At 39.0% G+C, this 19,713-nt stretch overlaps 2 protein-coding genes across 4 annotated transcripts in view; both read left to right on the top strand.

The window, feature by feature from the left end:
* chrm3a (cholinergic receptor, muscarinic 3a) overlaps positions 1 to 16,325 on the top strand; it is a 140,887-nt gene extending 124,562 nt beyond the window's left edge. For all 3 annotated transcript variants that reach the window (XM_034681074.1, XM_034681073.1, XM_034681075.1), the window contains one exon: positions 13,104 to 16,325. In XM_034681074.1, coding sequence (XP_034536965.1) covers positions 13,123 to 15,063 — 1,941 coding nt within the window. In that variant the 5' untranslated portion in view covers positions 13,104 to 13,122 and the 3' untranslated portion in view covers positions 15,064 to 16,325. The remainder of the gene's footprint in view (positions 1 to 13,103) is intronic.
* A 2,152-nt stretch (positions 16,326 to 18,477) lies between these two features.
* Positions 18,478 to 19,713, top strand: part of LOC117811785 (formin-2) — a 56,295-nt gene continuing 55,059 nt past the window's right edge. Inside the window, exon 1 of the mRNA XM_034682255.1 lies at positions 18,478 to 18,893. The gene's annotated coding sequence lies outside the window, so the exon portion shown is untranslated. The remainder of the gene's footprint in view (positions 18,894 to 19,713) is intronic.

The raw sequence follows: 19,713 nt of genomic DNA, 5'->3' as shown, positions 1-19,713 counted from the left end.
GGTACTTCCAGAGCCAGCCTCAAGCGGATCTTCAATGAACTGCAGTTTTTAGCACTCCCACATTGGAGGTTGCGGCTTGGTTGAGTCAGGATTGTTATATACGCCGATGATACTCAGATTTTCAAGATAAATATAAAACTCTATTGGTTTTTAAAAAAGATAAAAAGCTACATAGTATAGTTGACTAAATTGATGCACTGTTCTTCCAACTTCTCTCAATTTATGTATGGTTTTTGGAAGTATCAGGCTTTGTGGTATCCCATGCTCAGCCATCCTTGGCACTCTGCATAACCCCTCACACTGATTATTATTCATCTCCCTCGCATGGTTATTTTATCAGACTACACTCCCGTCATACTGCCCTCTGTTTATGGCTGCTGGTGCCAGTGTAAGCAGGACTCAGACACTCTGCTGCAGTAATCTGGATTGCAGCTAAAGAGACACCTCAATAAAAGCAGATCTCCTGGCTGCCCACAGTCATAAAGGAGAATAAACAAGGTTAGGCAGAATAATTATGCTGAGCTGCTTCCTGGTATTAAAGGACTTGCAGGAGTTCTTCCATTGTGCAGACACAAGTCCTGCTTTTCTCTCCAGACAGAAGAGTTTACACACGTCATGTTTACATTTTCCACTTGAAGACCAAGATTCAGTGCTTGATAGTATAGAGATTTCTGCAAATATATACATGAGCCTAAACTAAACACACAGCTAGTGAATGACATGTATGCATGGAAGATTTGTCCTCTCTTTTTACCATATATAATTAAATCACATGTGTCTTGACAGCAATCCAGAGGTGTGAGAATGTAGATGAAGTAGTGTGATAAATCCAATGATTATTTATTACACAACATTTATGTAAACACTTTTGTCTCGGCTGGCTTCCATACAAGTGTGAACATATATAACAAATAAATAAATAAATACATAGCACTTTTTTTTCCAACTACAAGCCTGTTAGTCCAACACACAAAGTATTTCAACAAACCTTTAATAATTTTCAATGAAATGTAGTGTAGACATTATTTGCCCTGGATTGTAATGAATTGTTGACTGAACAATAATAGTTTTTAAACTTCTCCTCTGAGCATAGCACCCCTATATACCTGGGGTACTTCCTTTGTCATCTATCGATTTGCAGCATTTTTCTTTTGAAGGTGTTTTAATTTTTTTTGTATTTGCCTCATTTATGTATTTGCAGTTAATGCAGTTGTTTCAACTCAACTCAACTCAACTTTATTTATAAAGCACCTTTCATACATAAAAACATGCAGCCCAAAGTGCTTCACAGAATAACAGAGAGACAGAAAACAACAGCAATGGTAAAATTATAAAAGGCATGATTATAAATAAAATACTTAAAAATTAAATAAAATCAATACAGTAAAATTAATAAAATAAGTAATAGTGGAAAGAAAGGTTAAAAATAAGGTAGCGTTAACAAGATCAGGTGAATACAAGAAATAAATAGATAAATAAATTATTAGTTAAATAAGATAAATATATGTTAAAGCAATGATTCAAATAATAATGGTTAAAATAATAAAAATAATTCACCTTTTTGTTACAGTTAAATTTTTTACCTCATGCATTGCGCTTCCTATGCATTTGTTTTGGACTTTTGCATGCACCTATAAATGTGCATCTCTCCTGAATTTGCAGCAAGTTTTCAACAACGAAGATTGTTTGGGTCGTTGCAGATCAGTGAGCGCTGGTGGCCGTAACCAGCATGCTAGCTTGGAATGTTGGAATCACAAAGCACCTCTGTGTTAGTAGGCTGCTCACCAATGCTTTGCTCACCAATGCTTTGCTCACCAATGCTTTGCTCACCAATGCTTTGCTCACCAATGCTTTGCTCACCAATGCTTTGCTCACCAATGCTTTGCTCACCAATGCTTTGCTCACCAATGCTTTGCTCATCAATGCTTTGCTCTATTCAACGTTGTATACAGCCATGATGATTGCTTGCTCTGTCATGGTGGGCAGAGTCAATCAAATGTTGTTTTAGCACATGGGTTTGAGTCCAGTCGAACCTGCTCAACATTGAGCTTCTGCTCCTTTGAGCCATCTTTATTTGTAGCTATATATTAATCCCTGTTTTGAGAGTAATGACTTAAAGACTGTAAAGACCTGTAAAAGGTATGTAAATGGTTTTGTCCAAACCTAAACTTAAGCTCTAGTTGTATACTTTCTATGAATACAATGTGAGACAGTGGAATAATTATTCATTACAGCCGAATACTATCTTGACCAGCAGTCATTACCAAGCTTTTGCACTGGAGATAAGAACATTAGTAAATAATTACAATGTACATAAGGCTATAAAGTTGAATTATGAACTAAACTTAAGAACATTATTTGACCTTCAGTAACATTTAAAATATTGAGGTAGCACAAACTGGGAATTTTTCCGAGTTGCTGAGGCAAGATAAATCTGAAATTGGTCACACCATTTTCTAACATCAGCAGCAGAAACAAACAAATTAGCTGTCATTCATTTCGTGATGGCTGTTGCAAAATCACTTCCCGACAGAGAAAATTGTGTTCAATTATCAAAAAACGGAATGATTTAATGTGTTAATGGCAGACAGAGGTATAGTCATGTTTGCTTTTGTTTTTGCTGTATTGTCCCTTTTATATCTATCAGTCTGCTTCTGTCAGTCAATGTAGCTGTTTCCATTGTACTTCACAATTGTAAAGATTTGAATATTACCAAACAGGACATGATGATGATAAATTATCTTTTATTTCACTTAATTTTTTAGTTTATCTCCTCAGCTAATCCTTCAGTTTTTTGCTACTCTGCCACACACACCCTCACATGCTGTTTGTGATAACTGATGTTGTCTGCATTTCTTGTCAGCTGAACTTCAACAGGGACATGTGCTGATTGCAATGTGTCCTTGCCTGACTCTTGGCTCCGTGAAAAAAGGCACAGAGGAATTGCAGTGTCTGACCCATTCACAAGGTTATTATAGTTTTGCATTTTTCATTAGTTTTTATTTTTATTTCGTTTTGACTTTTTGTTTTCAATTTCAGTTTAGTTTTAATTAGTTTTTGAAGCGGGTTTGCTAGTTTAGTTTAGTTTCTATTTTTTGAAAATGCTTAGTTTTAGTTTAGTTTTTATTAGTTTCAGTATTAGTTTTAGTCTTTTTTGCCTGTGTGCCTGGCCGGGGGTTAGCTTCTGTTTCAGGGTAAGGGGCCTGGCCGCTCTCTCTTGCCTTGACAAGGTATGCTAGGTTAGCCGTCTTGTGTGAGCTTTTCAAATGGACTTTAAGATTAGTGGGATTTTCCCCCTTGAGAAACATATTTTCAACATATTTTATCACCTTCCATTGCAAGGCACTTACTCCTATCAGAGACAGTCATATTCAAAGTAATCCCAAATGGGGCTCTGCCGCTTTCTCCTGACTTTCGCTGCCATTAACGCTCTGCAGGCAAAGTGTGGACGTGTGCCTGCTTGTGCGAATGAGCCAACTGAAGTGAAACTGGCAGAAAACAAACAAAAAATTCATATCCTAAAAAATAGGGAATACTGGTGGATACTCTGTAGGATAGTACTCTCCCTGGGGTGTCGGTCAGAACACACTGGACAGGAGACAGGAGGGAGCTTTAACCGTTTAGTGAATATTCTCCTTGTACAGCACAACAGTACAGCAGACCCAATGAGGCCACAGAGGAATAGGTATGAGTGTGGTCGGAAACACATCAAATAAATACACAAACATAAGGGTGATGGTCACAATATGGACACTTAGGCTAGCATTACTGACCCTCTATAGTGTTAAATAATATGGTGACTCACTGATACATCTTTAACAATAAAATAAGCAATGAACAATAATCATTGATACAGAGATAATGATTCAGATGCTACCACTACAAGTATACTAATAATCATATCACTCTAATACCTCATAATATGAGATGACGCATGCGCTCATGGCGTCTATTTTCTCTCTCGGGAGTTTTAACACACGTGAATGCTTATGGACAGGAAAAGTCAGTTCTCCGTCTCATTATACTTACTTGTTGGGCATTCACACAGGAACGGTTATAAACAGGGCAGGTAGTCGGAGCGAGAGAGTTCGTCTCGATTTAATCCCCCTGCAGTTCTGCCTCGCTGTGAGTGCGCGCGCCCGTCAGCTGCAGGCTCCGTTCGGCGCGCTCCCGCGCAGATGCAGAGAGCAGAGAGCAGAGACGTCCATCCGATCAGTCTCTGACTTTATTACATATCCACTCAAAATACTGAGTTTAAGACGAAAACTAAAGACATGTTCTCTATCATTTTAGTTTATTTTAGTTAGTTTTGTAAACTCACAATACAGTTTCAGTTAGTTTTCGTTTTTTTGTGAAGCCTCGTTTTTATTTTTATTTCAGTTAACGAAAATGTTTTTTCACCTCTCGTTTTCGTTATTTCGTTAGTTTTCGTTAACTATAATAACCTTGCCCATTCACAATAAATTGTGCAAATGATTAATATTTTTACCTCGTGGACTGTGTTTACACAACCTCAATTTGGACGGGAAAATTTAAGAGACAGCTGTAGGGATCAACAACTCTGAAAATCAGGCACGATGTTAGCAGATGGAGACGTTCCCCACTTTAAATGCCATGTTGGTGTTGGGAACAAATCAAATGTGTTCAGGCAAACTTTTTCCTTTTTTTTTTGGTTCAATCATTTCCCAGAATTATCGGACATATGATGCATGTAATCAGGGGGACATGGGTGATGCTTTAGAGGCTTTCCTCATTTAACTTAGAGGAAGTTTGTACAATATTTTGTGTCTTAGTTGGCCTGTCATTCATAAAACCATCCAACAATCCAGCATTTCTGTGTGGAGTTTGCACATTCTCCCGGTGCATGTGTGGGCTGTCACCGGGTTCTCAGCAGTCTAAAAACATGCTGATTAGGTTATTTGGTGATTCTAAATTGCATGTTTGTGGGGGGGAGGAGGAAGAGAGACCAACAGGAAACTTTATCGAACTGTTTGATCTAACATGTGAAAATTATCAATTAAAGTTATTAATTATGCTTTCCCGACATCATACTTCAACAGAGACTAAAGTAGGCTAACAGCAGAGCCTTTAAGCTGTTGTGTTTGTTAGATCTGAAAACTAAGCATGATTATTGCTCCAAATCCTGTTTCCATGTTCATTCTTATTATCACTGTACTGTTGAGGCTGCAGCTGAAATATTACTGTCCTACAAACCACAAGAATATATCAGAGCAAAAAAAAAGTTGGTTTCAGGGAATAAACAGGAGTTATTTTAGTCAGATATAACACACACTAATGATGGAAAGGTTATATAATAAGTCTCCTTTTTTGTTTCATTTTGCAAACACAGCTTTGTTGATTTCAGTCTGAATTATGTGTTTCACTTCAAATGTTTCTGATGACATAGTTTTCACTGAGTTTGTTGATATGAAGTTTTCCCAGCAGGTGGACTACAGAAATGATGCAGAGGCTTTTAGATCCCACATTTTCAGTGTTGCTAGCCTGGAGGATGACTAAGGTATTTATGTATAGGCAAAGAACAGGACTTTTAAAACAGAAGTTTCCTCTGAAGCTGCTTAGGGAGTGCCTTTTCTCAGGTCACAGTACCTTTTCTGCCTTGAATTGCTGTCAGATGTTAGCCTAATGGTAAGACGCACAGTTTGTAAGCACTTAAACCACAGTAAGCTGAATAGCCTCTGACTACAAGTACCTCTTGGCAGGTAGAGCTGTTGCAGCTGGCTCTGCTTCCTCCTCCACTCCTCTTCAAACTGATTTCAAAGTTTGAGGGCCATCGTCTTCCTCTACTGTCAGACACAGCCCTTATTTTGACATCTTAGACAGCAATTCATCTTTGGCTTTGTCATATTTCTCACTACAGACTCTGGTAGCGTCCGTCTGCAGGTTTCACAGCCTTTGTTTGGAGGAGGTGCTGTTAGGGCCTCACACAATAACACAATGTCTTACGATCTGCCTTAATATCTGTGAACTTTAAGAATTGACTTAGATCACCGCTCATGGACTCCAGCAGGTCTGTCTCCTGCCAAGTAGGCACTAAATGTGTGTTCCTGTCAGCAGTGAGTACCTGACAGATGGCCTTGTGCTGTTGCACAACCCTTGTCACCATCTTCTGGCAGCAAAACCCATCATCAGCAGCTTGTGATAGATTTACTTCATCCTGTGCAACCACCAAGTCCCCTTTTCCTTTTTTGTGTCAGGGCAAGCACTTAGAAACTATCTTTTTAACCTTCCCTCTGAAAGAAAAAAAGTAAAATCCATGACCATTATTTAAGATCATATTTATAATTAACATATCCACTTTGTCCATTCCTTATGGCTTCATATCTACATTAAATTATGTTTGAAAGATCATACAAAAGATAAAAAGGCACTCTGCTGTCACTATAAGCAGCATTATCTCCCATCTTAATGCATGATTATCAGCATCTGGTAATGCTGCCTGTATTAAATTAAGGTTCTGAAATCAGGCTTCCACTTAACACTAGTCAGGAAACAGTGTCATGGTAAAGAGCTTTTTGGATTATTGTTTTAAATTAGAATAACAAAGATGTACATAGTTCTTTAATGTATGCCTCATGCTCAGAGGAAACACTTCCTCCATCTGGTCCTGGACAAATAGATGTTTAAAGACATCTATGAGTGGTTTCACTGTACAGCATGTCAGAGTTGTTGGCAGTGGGGAAAAAAGTAACAGGCTGGAATAATCTCATCCACCTTCCTGTGCTCTGTGTACAGCTGGAGAATGTATAATGTATGAAAAAAAAAAAGGATTTAGACAGGCAGGTTTTCACAACGTTTAAGATCAGTCGTGAGCATCTTGAAGTACTCAGCCCTCACTTTACTAGATAACAGCATAACCTTGCAAAAGTGAGCAAATCCCAAACATGTGGCTGCTCTTTGGGCGACCAAAGTCAAACTTTATTTTTGGTCCTTGTGTGACTCATGCTGTACGTGCTATCCAGATGTTTTCTTAAGGAGATATCTCTTAATCTAAATGCACAGATTTCCACCACATGTTGTCTCTCTACCACCAAGAATCCTAATCTCATTCAAAGTCATTATTAGGTTGTTGTTTTTTCAATCATTTTTAACATTTTTTGCTTTTAATCAACAACCACTGTCCAATATTAGACTTTGCTACCTTTCCTTGCTCTGCCTTTACCATAACAGTTTTTGTTGGGAGGCTGATTTTGTTTCCCCCTCACAAAGCACTAGAAACCAGTTTGTCAAACTAAATATAACATCATCATAAATATTAAGAAATGTCTTATTTGTCTTCATGCAGATTTTACAGGGTTTTAAGAAAGTGAAAAGTGAAACCAAACTACCATGTGTAAGTCTGAAAAGAATTGTCATCCATCTAAAATAAGCATTTCTTGTTTACAACAGTTTCCAGTCATGTCAGTATTCTCCCTCGGTTCCAGCAGGCAGCTTGTCAATATTTGAAAACAGCTTAGACAAAGTTTATCTAATTTAAAGTTTAGGTATTTTAAGATCCAGTTTTTTTTGGCTTTCTGTCAATCCAACTATTTGATAGCGAGTCATCTCTTCTACTTAATTTAAGGACAATCGATTCTCAGAGATTCTATATTATTCTAATGAAGCTAATCAAAGACATATTATGGTTATGGCAGATATGTTTTATGGTTATTTGTACTGACGTACAATATGAATTTGAATCTGAAGCTGCTACTTGCAGCATGTGTTTTGCAAGTTGCAATTAAAACGTTATCCTCTTCTGAAATGGTGAAAAACATACACAAGAGTGACAGCATTTTTAATCTCCTGTCAGTTTATTGCAGCTGAGCTTGTTCTTTCACACCCACTGTCAGAGGCTTGCAAATAAGTATATGTAAGCAACTTGTATTGTTTGTTTTTATTAGATAAAAATATAGTATTGGAGTAATAAAAGTTAATAGCATATTTCCTTTATTGGCAAATGATTATCTACATCTCATGCATCTCTATTATGGCAGGAAGTACGATGCTGCCATGTCCTTCACAAGGTGTCTCTGAGGTGGTTTCATTTCTGAAAATAATCAGGGCCCTTCTATAAGAAATGTTTTAAAATTCACATTTCACCTGGATTAATTATTAGACATCAAGTCATTTTTTGTTCTCATTAATTCAATAGACAGAAACATAGTACTCGATAGGATGGTGTGTGTTGTGACATCGCTTGACAGATAACATTTCAACCTGAAACAATCACCCTCACACCTTTAGATACAACCTTAATTAGGCACAGTATGTCTTAAGGTCCTTGTTATCCTATAACACTGACGAGCACATCATTCAGCTTTGAGCCTTTCCTGAGCTGCTCTGGTTCCTCTGAATCAACCATGTTCATTAGATAAAAACAAAGGTTTGTTTTCACACATGGTCAGTTGTCAGCTCTTCCTCCCTCCTGCACATGCTGTCCCCTTGCCATACTGCTGCAATCTGCACACTGTATGACAGTGAAACCCTGCACAGCTGATGATTGCAATCACAAAGCCAACTGCCTGCATCTGTTGGTTTGACCGAATATGTGCATCCAGTCTGTAGCTGCTCTCTTGGAATTGCTGGTGTCTGAAAACTGTTTTATCTGCCAACTCTACAGAAGCTCCCATTGTTGATCAGCTTCTCACTGCCTCTCTACCAGCCTTTTAGTGTTTGGTGTTTTTTTGTCTGTTTTGTGTTTGTGGTTGCGTGTTGTTGGCATTGTTGTAAGTTGCCTTTTGCTTGTGCTCAAGCTGCTTATGCCGAGTCATTTTTTACAATAATGCCTTATTATAGTAAACCGATTGAATATACCTGTCTGCCTCTGGATATGTTTTTGCACTCAGCCCCAGCACTGAAGAGCACATTTACAAGGCACTACATGAGCAATGGGAGACCAAATATAGCTTCTGCTTTCTTTTATAACACAGAGACTTTTGTTTTATCCTCCCTATTGCATATAATGCTCATACAATAGTGTCCTTTAACTGAGGGTGTGGTGTGACATGAAAAGGGAGAGTGAACACGTTGCAAATTTTTCAGCAGCTTTACCATTTCCTGAAAGCACCTGATCACATAACTCATCCTTGCTGGACTTCATCTGCCTGTATCATTGCTGTGCTAGATGAGTTTCTGAAAATAGAAACCTGAAATGGCCATGCATGAGGCTCCAAATCATTTAGATGCCTGCTTGGACCCAACTTGAATTGTGCTGTCCAACCCTGCTGGGACAAATGCCTCCAAATGTCAGTGAACACGTTGTGTTGCAACACAGTAAATGAGTATTGATCTCTCTTTGTATCTGAAACCATCAAACCTACGTGCCTGGGAGTCAGACTTAAGATATAGCGTGCTCAACGTGTTATAGGAGAGAGAGAGAGAGAGAGAGAAAGACAGAGAGAGAGAGAGAGAGAGAAACACCGCAATGAATTCACTGGAAAAGAGCTGGTCATCAGAGCTCGAGCTAGGCCACCCACGACGGAGAAGGATGTTGTCATACAGTTTTTATCTGAAAAAAAAAAGAAACAAACAACCCTCTCCCTTTGTTGTGCAGCCAGTTTCTACTCTCAGAAGACTGCACGCGTAAATGTATGGTCATTAAGCAACGCAGTCTGATGCTACAGCGACGTTTAGCTGTTCCGTGTGTCCTGTAAATATTTTTTCTGTGGCGTAGGTCAATTTTGTGCTGGAAAATGGAGTCATGAATGAACAGCACATATATAGACGTATACAGTATGTGTGACAGGCTGCACACATGACAAGCGAAGCTTCATTTTCTCCAATCAGTGTTTCTGACATTGTTTTAACAGTTTGTTGTCAGTTTGCTTTTAACTGTAAATTCCAGCTTTTGACTCATCATCACCTACATTATTAAGTATAGACTCTCAAAGAGATGGCCTTTAATACAGGATCCAGGTATATAAATGAGGAATGGGACACACTTTCATGACATCACCTGTTGACATGAAAATAAGATGCCTTATTAAATAGTTAGAAAATAATTCCCATCTCCAGAAAAAGTATGTATTTTACAATACATTTACATATTTAAGCAAACTAACAAAAGACCAAAGGCCATTCATTTTAATCATCTGTGAATATTTAAATGAAAAATAACTGAAAAATAACTTATTTCATACTTGCTTTGTTAGCAGTTTTTTTTTTTTTCCTTTTTTGAAAACTGCTTGAAAATCCATCATTTTATTACATTTAGTGAGGGGCCAAACAATCACATCCTTCAAGTCACAAACTTCACAGTGAACTCTGAGTAAGTCCCATAGTTCAGTTTGCAGAAATGCAGGTTTACACAATGTGCATGATTTGCATTGCAAAGTCCACATCAGAGCCATCAACCACCTGACGATGTGGCACTGGGACAGCACCAAACCAGAAACACTGACACATTTACCAGGAACATGCCTGAGAGTATACGAGCGCTGAGTTTGGGACCGTGAAAAAGAACCTCCCTGTTAACCCTGCTGCAAGCTACAGCTCCTCACCTCCAGGGGAATCATGCAAAAGGACAGGTGCGGTGAAATGTTAAGCACTGAATAAAATCAATTATAGTGCCATACATACCCGATTGACTCATAGTGAAACAGAACCACTGTGTTATTTCTTCTGCCCTCTTCATCTCCCAAACATTAAATAAACATAAAGTGAGGGAGCTTAGTCCGCTGCAACTTTGAGATAGCAGCAACAACTCCTCAAACAAATTCTTCTCAGTGTCATTGAAATGAAATCAGTACAGTACGCAGGTTCGGACAGACACTACAACATTGTGGGTAATATACACAAAAGAGTATAAGAAATAAGGTGTTGGATGAGGACAAAGAATGACACTCTCCTCGATAGGGGAATCATACAGAAGTGGAGATATGAGAGGGTAAGATGAATTTATAGAAAACACCACAGAAGAAGAAATAAAGGATGATTTAAACATGACAGGTAACGCCATGTACATGAATGTATATAAGCCTGTACTGTATGTTTCTACACAAATGTAATGCTAAAGATTCAATTAAGCGCCTGATCAAGTAACCTGAAAGTGACTGCATGAAAGCAGAGATAAGTGTCCGCTGTAGGGACAGCAGGGAGCCTCCTGATAATAGTTGTAGCAGTGTGCGGCATGCTCGGTGTCACAAACTGCCATGAGCTGCCGCAAGCTACTGGGGGTCTTTGATAGCTCTGTGGGAGGTCTGAGATTCTCTAAAGACACAGGTGCACTAAAATACCTTTGCCTGGGAGATGGAACAATGTTCTGTGAAATTGCTGTTACTCTTGGCCTGCTCTTGTTATGCTTACTTGTGTTTGTCAGCTCCTGTATTTGTGGGTACATTTGTGGAAGTGGCCGAAATATATTCGTACTTTTCATCCATGGTATTGTTTGTACCCTTTCACATAAACCGGCTCAGGAGAGTGACAAGTTTAAACAAACTGTTGTCATAAACCTTCAGGGTAAAACACTGTGTTTTTTACAATCAAAGGGAAGCCCAGGGTCTTATGCTGCACTTTGACCTCTCAAACATAGTTGGTTTAGAATTAATCAATCGGTTTTTGTCATATTTGGAGGTGACACCAAACTGTTATCTAACAGAGAAATGCATTTTTAAGAATACATCCTGGCATTAGTCAGGGCAGATCTTGTGAAGGAAACATTATTTTTGTTTATATGTGAATGTCATAAACTGAGCTAGATCCATGTCAGTATGGTTCAGTATTTTTCATATTATTCCCAAAATGACAATAACTAGTTATGTGCGTTTAAATCTTTATGCTCCTCACCTGACTATATTAGTTATCAGCCTTTTTCTGTGTCAACACAAACCCAAACATACATGCAAATGAAACCCCCTCAGTAATTAGTAATGATTGCACAGCACAACTTGAATTGGATAACACATGCTGTTTCCCAAAATGGCAGTGTCTAATGTTATTATCCAATTATCAAGATCTGCTTTGACAAAAACAGCAGGATGTTCTGTTTGTTGTTTGTCGTGAAGTGATCTCCAATCAAGTAACAAACAGCACCTCATACTATGGGATCATGCTTGTACTAGCTCCTGCAGAGTGATTTTCTCTCTGTTTCATTGTTAGGTTTTGTCTCCAGCTAGCGTTCTCTGACCACAATTCTTTTTCATCTTTACTTTTTCTTTGGTGAATCCTTAAATTAGAGATCCGAATATATGTATCAACAAACCCTAAAAGATACCGGGAAAACTCCCTGTACTCAAAATGGAATACTAAATAAATACAAACCCTTCAAGGTCTTTTGCCTCCTCTCTGTTCTCCATTCTTTGTACTTTTTTGCAGGCTCATACTCAATATTAGTGCGTCATGAGATAGCTTAGCTCTAGACAGCAACATTTTCAGTGACCTCTTTCAGTCTTGGCTAAATGAAAGAACGTGTTGTATCCAGACATGGTCAAATTTTAGAAAAAAAAAATCAACAAAGTGGTATAACTACAAAACGCATCTCAGAAAACCTATGAAAACTGGCAGACAGACAGACAGACTAAAGCTTGAGCTGACACCTACACTAGGGCTAAATTTTGAATAAAGACCACCAAAATGTCACCCCGACCACTAATCTGACAAGTGAAATTCATCCTTGCCCATGGTCGGATGTTATTCAAGGTGCAATCCCGACACTTATAAAAGGTAAATGACATGCCTTTGCAATTTGTTTGGTGTCATAAGAACAAGTGTCTGCAGTCACCCCCCCTCACAGAAAGTGTCAGCTGTCTAGCCTTGTTGATTCAAACGTCATGTTGTAATTTTCTATGTGGCTAGCAATGCATTTACAGCGAGGATACAGATGGTCCACAAATTGAGTAGCGAGTGATTGTTTAACAGGATAGAAAAATGACACTCTGTCATCTTTTCCTTCTCAGACACTCTGCTGTGTAGAATAGGTTTCTAGCCTCACCTACTGGATAAGGAGAGGAATGTCAAGTATTTGTACTCATGTGTCCTTTCTCCATTTCTCTCTTTCCCTCTATCCTCCCCACCCCATTATTTTTTCCCCTTGTGCCAAGTCCCTCTTCCCTCCTCCCTTCCTCTCCTCCCTACTCTCCTCTTCTTCCTTTCTGTCCTCTCTGTAGAATATGCCAGGACATAACAATGAGCTCAAACAGCACCGACCCCGGTCTCTTCCTGACTGCAAACACCTCAACCCCAGCAGCCGGAGCCTACCCACAATCCAATGCTCTCCACCAAGGAGGAACTGGAGGAGGCCCCTGGTCTGCTTTCCATGATAATTCCTCTTCCACCAGCAAACTCTTAAACCTGACCCCAGAATCCCAAAATGGGAGCGGACCAACGGCCATGGATCCCTTGGGAGGCCATCATGTTTGGCAGGTTGTTCTTATTGTCTTGCTGACTGGCATGTTATCACTGGTGACCATCATCGGCAACATCCTGGTGGTGGTTTCCTTCAAGGTGAATCGACAGCTAAAGACGGTTAATAACTACTTCCTGCTGAGCTTGGCTGTGGCTGACCTCATCATTGGGGTCATCTCCATGAACCTTTACACAACCTATCTTGTGATGGGATACTGGGCCATGGGTAACTGGGCCTGTGACCTTTGGTTAGCTATAGACTATGTGGCCAGCAATGCATCAGTTATGAACCTACTGGTCATCAGCTTCGACCGCTATTTTTCGGTCACAAGGCCTTTGACCTACCGAGCCAAGCGGACCACAAAGCGAGCTGGGATCATGATCGGCCTGGCTTGGTTTGTTTCTCTTGTTCTGTGGGCTCCAGCCATCCTATTATGGCAGTATTTTGAGGGAAAAAGGACAGTACCCTCAAATCAGTGCTACATTCAGTTCCTCACGGAGCCCATAATAACCTTCTGCACAGCGATGGCGGCTTTCTACTTGCCTGTGACGATAATGAGTGTTCTGTACTGGCGTATTTACAAGGAGACCCAGAATCGTTCCAAAGAGTTAGCTGGCTTGCAGGGTTCAGGCGGTCGTGGTGGGATAGGAAGAAGAAGTGGGAACGGTGCGGGAGATCGAGCCCGTTTTGTCCACCAGACAGGAAGTTCTAGAAGTTGCAGCAGCTATGAACTGACCAGATTGTCAAGACGAAGGAGCACATGCCGGGAGCTGGTTGGTCGCTTCCACTGCTGGCCTGGTGTACGTTCCTGGCGACCTGGTAGTATCCGGCATGGGGACCGAGATCCAGATCAGAGCAGCAGTGATAGCTGGAACAACAATGATGCAGCGGTCTCTCTGGACCAATCTGGGTCTTCAGATGATGAGGAATGTGGGGGCAGAGAGATGATTTCTCAGAGTCATGCCATTTTCTCCATTGTTCTTAGTCTGCCTGGCATAAAAGCTGCTGTAAACTCCCAACTTACATCATGTGAGGATCTGGATGCAGCCTCAGAGGAGGATCCTCTCAGGGGAGCAGAATATAGCCGAGACAGCCTCTCAACTCTCACCACCAACACCTCTGCTGATACCCTGGAAAATGATGGCGCAAACAGTACAGAAAATAACTACCACCAACGCTTCTGCTCTCGCAAGATTCAATCAATGCCTACCATCCAATCTAACCAAGGCTCCCTGGATGACCCCCAAACAACTACTACCACTGCCACCAACAGTACCACCACCAGCACTGCTACGAAGTCCCCCTCTGTCCCAATGTCTTTCAAAGAGGCAGCTCTGGCAAAGCGTTTTGCCGCTCGAGCTCGGACACAGATCACCAAGAGGAAGCGCATGTCCTTAGTGAAGGAGAAGAAGGCAGCTCAAACTCTCAGTGCCATCCTCTTTGCTTTCATCATCACATGGACACCTTACAACATTATGGTGTTGATTAACGCCTTCTGTAAAGAGTGCATACCAGAGACCCTGTGGGCAGTAGGGTACTGGTTGTGCTACGTTAACAGCACAGTCAACCCAATGTGCTACGCCCTGTGCAACAAGACTTTCCGTACGACTTTTAAGATGATACTGATGTGTCGCTGGGATCAGAAGAAAAGGAGGAAGCAGCAGTTCCAGCAGAGGCAGTCGGTGGTCTTCCACAAAAGGATTCCCCGGGAATCCACGTAAAAGACTTAAAGTTTGGATTGTTGTTAACATGAAGTTTAAAGATTAAACATAGGATAAGGACAAGGAAGGACAACCTTATTGATGTTTGTGTGGAGTTTATTTGCCTAGAAGTCCTTGATGTGTTTCTAGGCTGAGATGTTAAGCACAGCAATCCTATGTGGTGGTCTTAAGGCATGTCTCTGTGCATCCATTTAGCAAAGCCTTGTGTATGCGTAGAAGATTGTATGAGGTAAAATCCAGAAATGAAAGCTTTCCCTCTGTCCTTGAAGAACTGTGTACCATTTCACACAAGTACAGTTGAGAGGAAATGACCTGAGTGTGAAATAATAGAAAAGGGCTTTTAAATGCTTTGCAGGAGAATTACTGAAGTGCAATTGACAAAGGGGTAAAGGATATCTTTGTCAGGGGGTGTGGGATTCACATTTCTTATCATTTCGCTCTGTGGGTAGCTAGATCTGTAATGTGCAGAGTGGTTTTGCATTTCAGACAGAACTATGTATCTGTAATATGTCATTGAAAGCCAAGACAGAGCCTTTGTTTTTTTGTTTTTCTTCATAGGCTTCTTTGTTGTTCTAATTTGATATGCCATCCTCTTGACTGGCATGCGTTTTTATCAGAATTTCTGTAAATTGCCTTTCTACATGGATATAGCTTTCTTGTGTCTGATGGAATTTAAAAAAAAAAACTTCTAAAAATGTGTCCTTACTTTCAGTCAACAGAGATCTGTTATTTTTGTGCTCTTTGGTTTTCTAGATATTCCTGAGATTTTGAGCCAGTCTGAAAATTATTCTTCTGATGAGCTGAGTTGTGAATATTTTTGTGGCACCACAGTCAGTGAACTGCTGTTGTGTTCAATGTGGTTGTTGTGGTTTTTATGGTGGAGACAATAAGTACATTGGTTGTGTTTTTTTAATGTACTTGCGGTTCTCTGTCACGAGTAATGATTATACAATGATGATGTTCTGTTTGTGTACATTTGGATATTTCTGACTTGATACACAATGATTGATTGCACACGAAAATATGTCCATTTATAAAGATGCGTGTTTTAAAATACCTTTTGAATTTCTACCAATGATACATCTGAGGAACTCTTTGTAAAAGGCCACCCATCTTTGGTAGAGCAATGGCAGCCTCTAGTGGCTTGAGCAAGACCTTTTGTCCAGGCTGTATTGATGTGAGTCCAACTTTTACAGTGCAGTATCGCTATCTAATTTTACCAACATGAAGACAAAAAAGTAATTAAAGGTACAATATTTTAACATCCTGTGTTCCTATTTTTTCTTTACAGAACTACTGTTTCATGCTGATTTCTTTCCTTAAGAAACAGCACGTTTGCACCACATACAAACAAAAGGGAGGCAGAAATTAATTCTGTAGTTTACTAGTAACGCACATTGTGGTATTCTATATCTAAGAGTGATTGTTTGCTGCTGCACATATATCTTGTAAGTCCAAAACAAGTTGCAATTTCAATTTGAAAGTTTAATTTTTAGAAACATTTGTACATAACTTTATCTCAAAATAGCTGCTGAGAAAGTTAATGACTATTTCAGTCAGACAACTCACGTTTACTTAAGATACAGTGTATTGCAGCATACAGTATTGTGTTTGGCGTATGGGCTCCGAATCTCATTACTCCTCGTAGATTATTCAACCCTCCTGTTGTGTGCGTTTCTCTGGAACAGCAATAATATTCCTGGGTCAATTTGCCCTGGGGCATATTCAATTATCCAAAAGTGTCAGAACCCCAACAAATCTCAATACACAGTTTTTTTTAATCTAATTTTTAACTCCATTACTAACCATTGAATTCAAGATTTAGTCCATTGGTGTTCTTTAATTCTCACAGATCATGGTTCAATGAGGATAACTCAGTTGTTTTTTCATTAAAATTAATGTTTAAACTGTTTTAATATACATTGGAAAGCCCTAAATATAGATACAATAGTTTTACATGAAATTGATTTTTGTTTATTTTAAATTTTGAATTTTTTTATTTTTATGAAGTGATGTTGATAAATTAACACGACATCTCTTCTGTCACATGCTGCCCAGATTTCTATGCTGCATTTAGCTGGTTTGGAAGGCACATATTGCCTAAAATAGACTTTAAAAAGGGTCAATTTGACCCGCAACATAACAGGAGGGTTAAATGCAGACATTTAGGGGTAATGAGATAGGACTAACCCCCAGAGCCCACAGGTGGATCCTGGGGAGGAGGTGGGTATGAAGTTTGCACACAGCACTGAGCAGGACAGCAGGAGCACTGGCAAAGCAGAGGCAGAAACAGGGAGACTTGCAGCCTAAATAGGATGTTGAGATCAGCTGATAGAGAGGATGATGACGTGTCAGGAGGAATCAGCGCAGCTCCAGTTGTCTGCCTGACCTAGCTTACAGGCGGCGCTCCATTTTTGGCAACTTCCATAGTGAAGAGTAGATTGTATATTCTGGAGTACAATGACCATACATAATTGCATGACTTACAGGCTGAAAAAAGAAAAGTTAGAATTATATGTCTGTCATCGACGGACATTTTCCTGCTTTGAACTCATTGTTCTCCAGGGCATTTTATGTATCTATTTAAAAATTTGCTTTTTTTTTTTTAGTATTGGAAGAAAAAAAGATTGCTAAATGCAATTTTAAAGTTTGACAATCATATTCACATTTAAGGTCAATAAACAAATAAAAACAAAGAATAAAATGATCTATTACTTTTATGTTGCAAGCCTAGATTATGTTATTTTCATTCAAGTTTAATTGATTGTTATCCCCATTTATCCAAGGTTTGTCCGCTTTGCATCAATACTTTATATTCAGTAAGGCTTGTTTTCAATTGAAAACTATGACACTCAGCATCTACCTATTAATTGCTATTAACTCAGTACAGTTTACCTATCCTTTATCATGAATGTGAGTATGCTTCTTGAAAAAATTACAAAATTTGGGGGTATTTTTCCAGCGTGTTCTGCTCAAAGAAAGAAATATAGAAAAACAGTCACACTATCTAGACTTTACAAGACATTTCATTGTTTTGGGACCACCAACGGCCTCTGATAAGTATGACATTCTTCAGCAGGCCACTGGATCTTTATATAGCTGTAGAGTTTATTAATCTACCATCAGTCTGATCATTCCCAGCTATGTTGAATGTTTTCCAAACATTGACTCATAATCTAGTGAGTGATATAATGTTTTCTTTATCCTATAAAATATTAATGTTCTTTTTGTAACTACATAATACTGTAAGTGCTCCTTTCAAAACCCTGCAGCTGTAAATTTGCATACGGGGTCACTGACATGTCTGGTAAGTGCATGTATTGGTAGGACACAGCTGAAATGCATTGAGCTGATTAGAGGGAGGGTTTAAAAGTGACACAGGTGTGCACCAGAGCCCTAGAAAATGGACATTAAGAAAGTAGACTATTTAACAGCTCTGGTGTATACAAACTGTAATGCTACATAAATGGATATACTTGATGTCCTGTATGATGAAGGAGTTTTTTTCCTGATGAATATTCAACTATGATTCCTGAAACTGCAGCAGCTTTAGCAGCAAGTGTCTCATTGTAACCAGAAACTCAATAAAAACAAATGTGGTCTTTGACTGCTGCTCAGCTCTTCTGCATGCTGAAGCCTAATGAAGTTAGTGAGAGAGGAGTCTCAGACGGTGCTAATGGGAGATGGCCAAGAAAACCAGACATGTGATGAGAAAAATACCAACTTCATGTGACCCATGGCTAAGGAGTGGCTCATAGAAGAAGACAAACACTCATTTGTGTTGTTTTCCTCAGTCAGTGCTGAGCCAGTGAGGAGACTCCATCCGTCAGGCAAGTACATTTTTCTGTATGCTGTTACTTTAAAATATCTAAATGAAGGGTTTACCCACAGTGTTAATCAGTAAATATATACTTTTGAGTTGATCTAAACTATTTCCAGTTTGGCTCATGTTATGAAGTGCTTACATGCTACCGTATGTTTCTGCCTGTCTAAGAACAGACTGAGACGCTCTGAATGCTCAAGAAGAAGAAACTTTGATCAGTTAAAATTTTAACAAACTTGTGACGTGGCATTTTCTTCTTGTAATTAGGAATACAAGAAGAAAAAAAGGAATCAAATTTGATAAGGAATTAAAAAATGCACCATATGTTTTTAACAGTGATGGTTTTACTTACCTAATTGCATGGCTACTTTGAACCATTTACTTTTGACTATGTTTGACACTGATATGTTCAGTGTTAGATTTTTTAAAATATATATTTGAACCTTAACATAAATTAACAGAGAAATCTGTCAGCTTCAGGAGAAAATTATTTGTTGCTATAAAGCCACTGTGCTGTGCCTTTTATTGTGGAAACTGAAAATAACAGTTAACAATAACAACTTAAGAACATTTAATCTCATTATCAGTAAGTACAATCTGTAAATTGTGAAACAGAATGTTGAAGCAGTGATACGGTAAGATCTGAGTCTAGGTCAAATTTGCTGAGGAAGTATTAAAGAGCCGAGACAAATGATTATTATAAATTAGATTGGTCTGCCAATTAATATCTAGATTAATTTATTATTTGTTCACCCTTTGTATGAACTTAATCAGTTCAGTGCAAAGACAACATATTAAATGTTAAAACTGAACAATTTTATTGTTAT

Source organism: Notolabrus celidotus, chromosome 4, assembly GCF_009762535.1.
Source record: "Notolabrus celidotus isolate fNotCel1 chromosome 4, fNotCel1.pri, whole genome shotgun sequence".
Lineage (NCBI taxonomy): Eukaryota > Metazoa > Chordata > Actinopteri > Labriformes > Labridae > Notolabrus > Notolabrus celidotus.
Note: the sequence above shows the minus strand (reverse complement) of the source record. Positions and strands in the feature narration are given on the sequence as shown.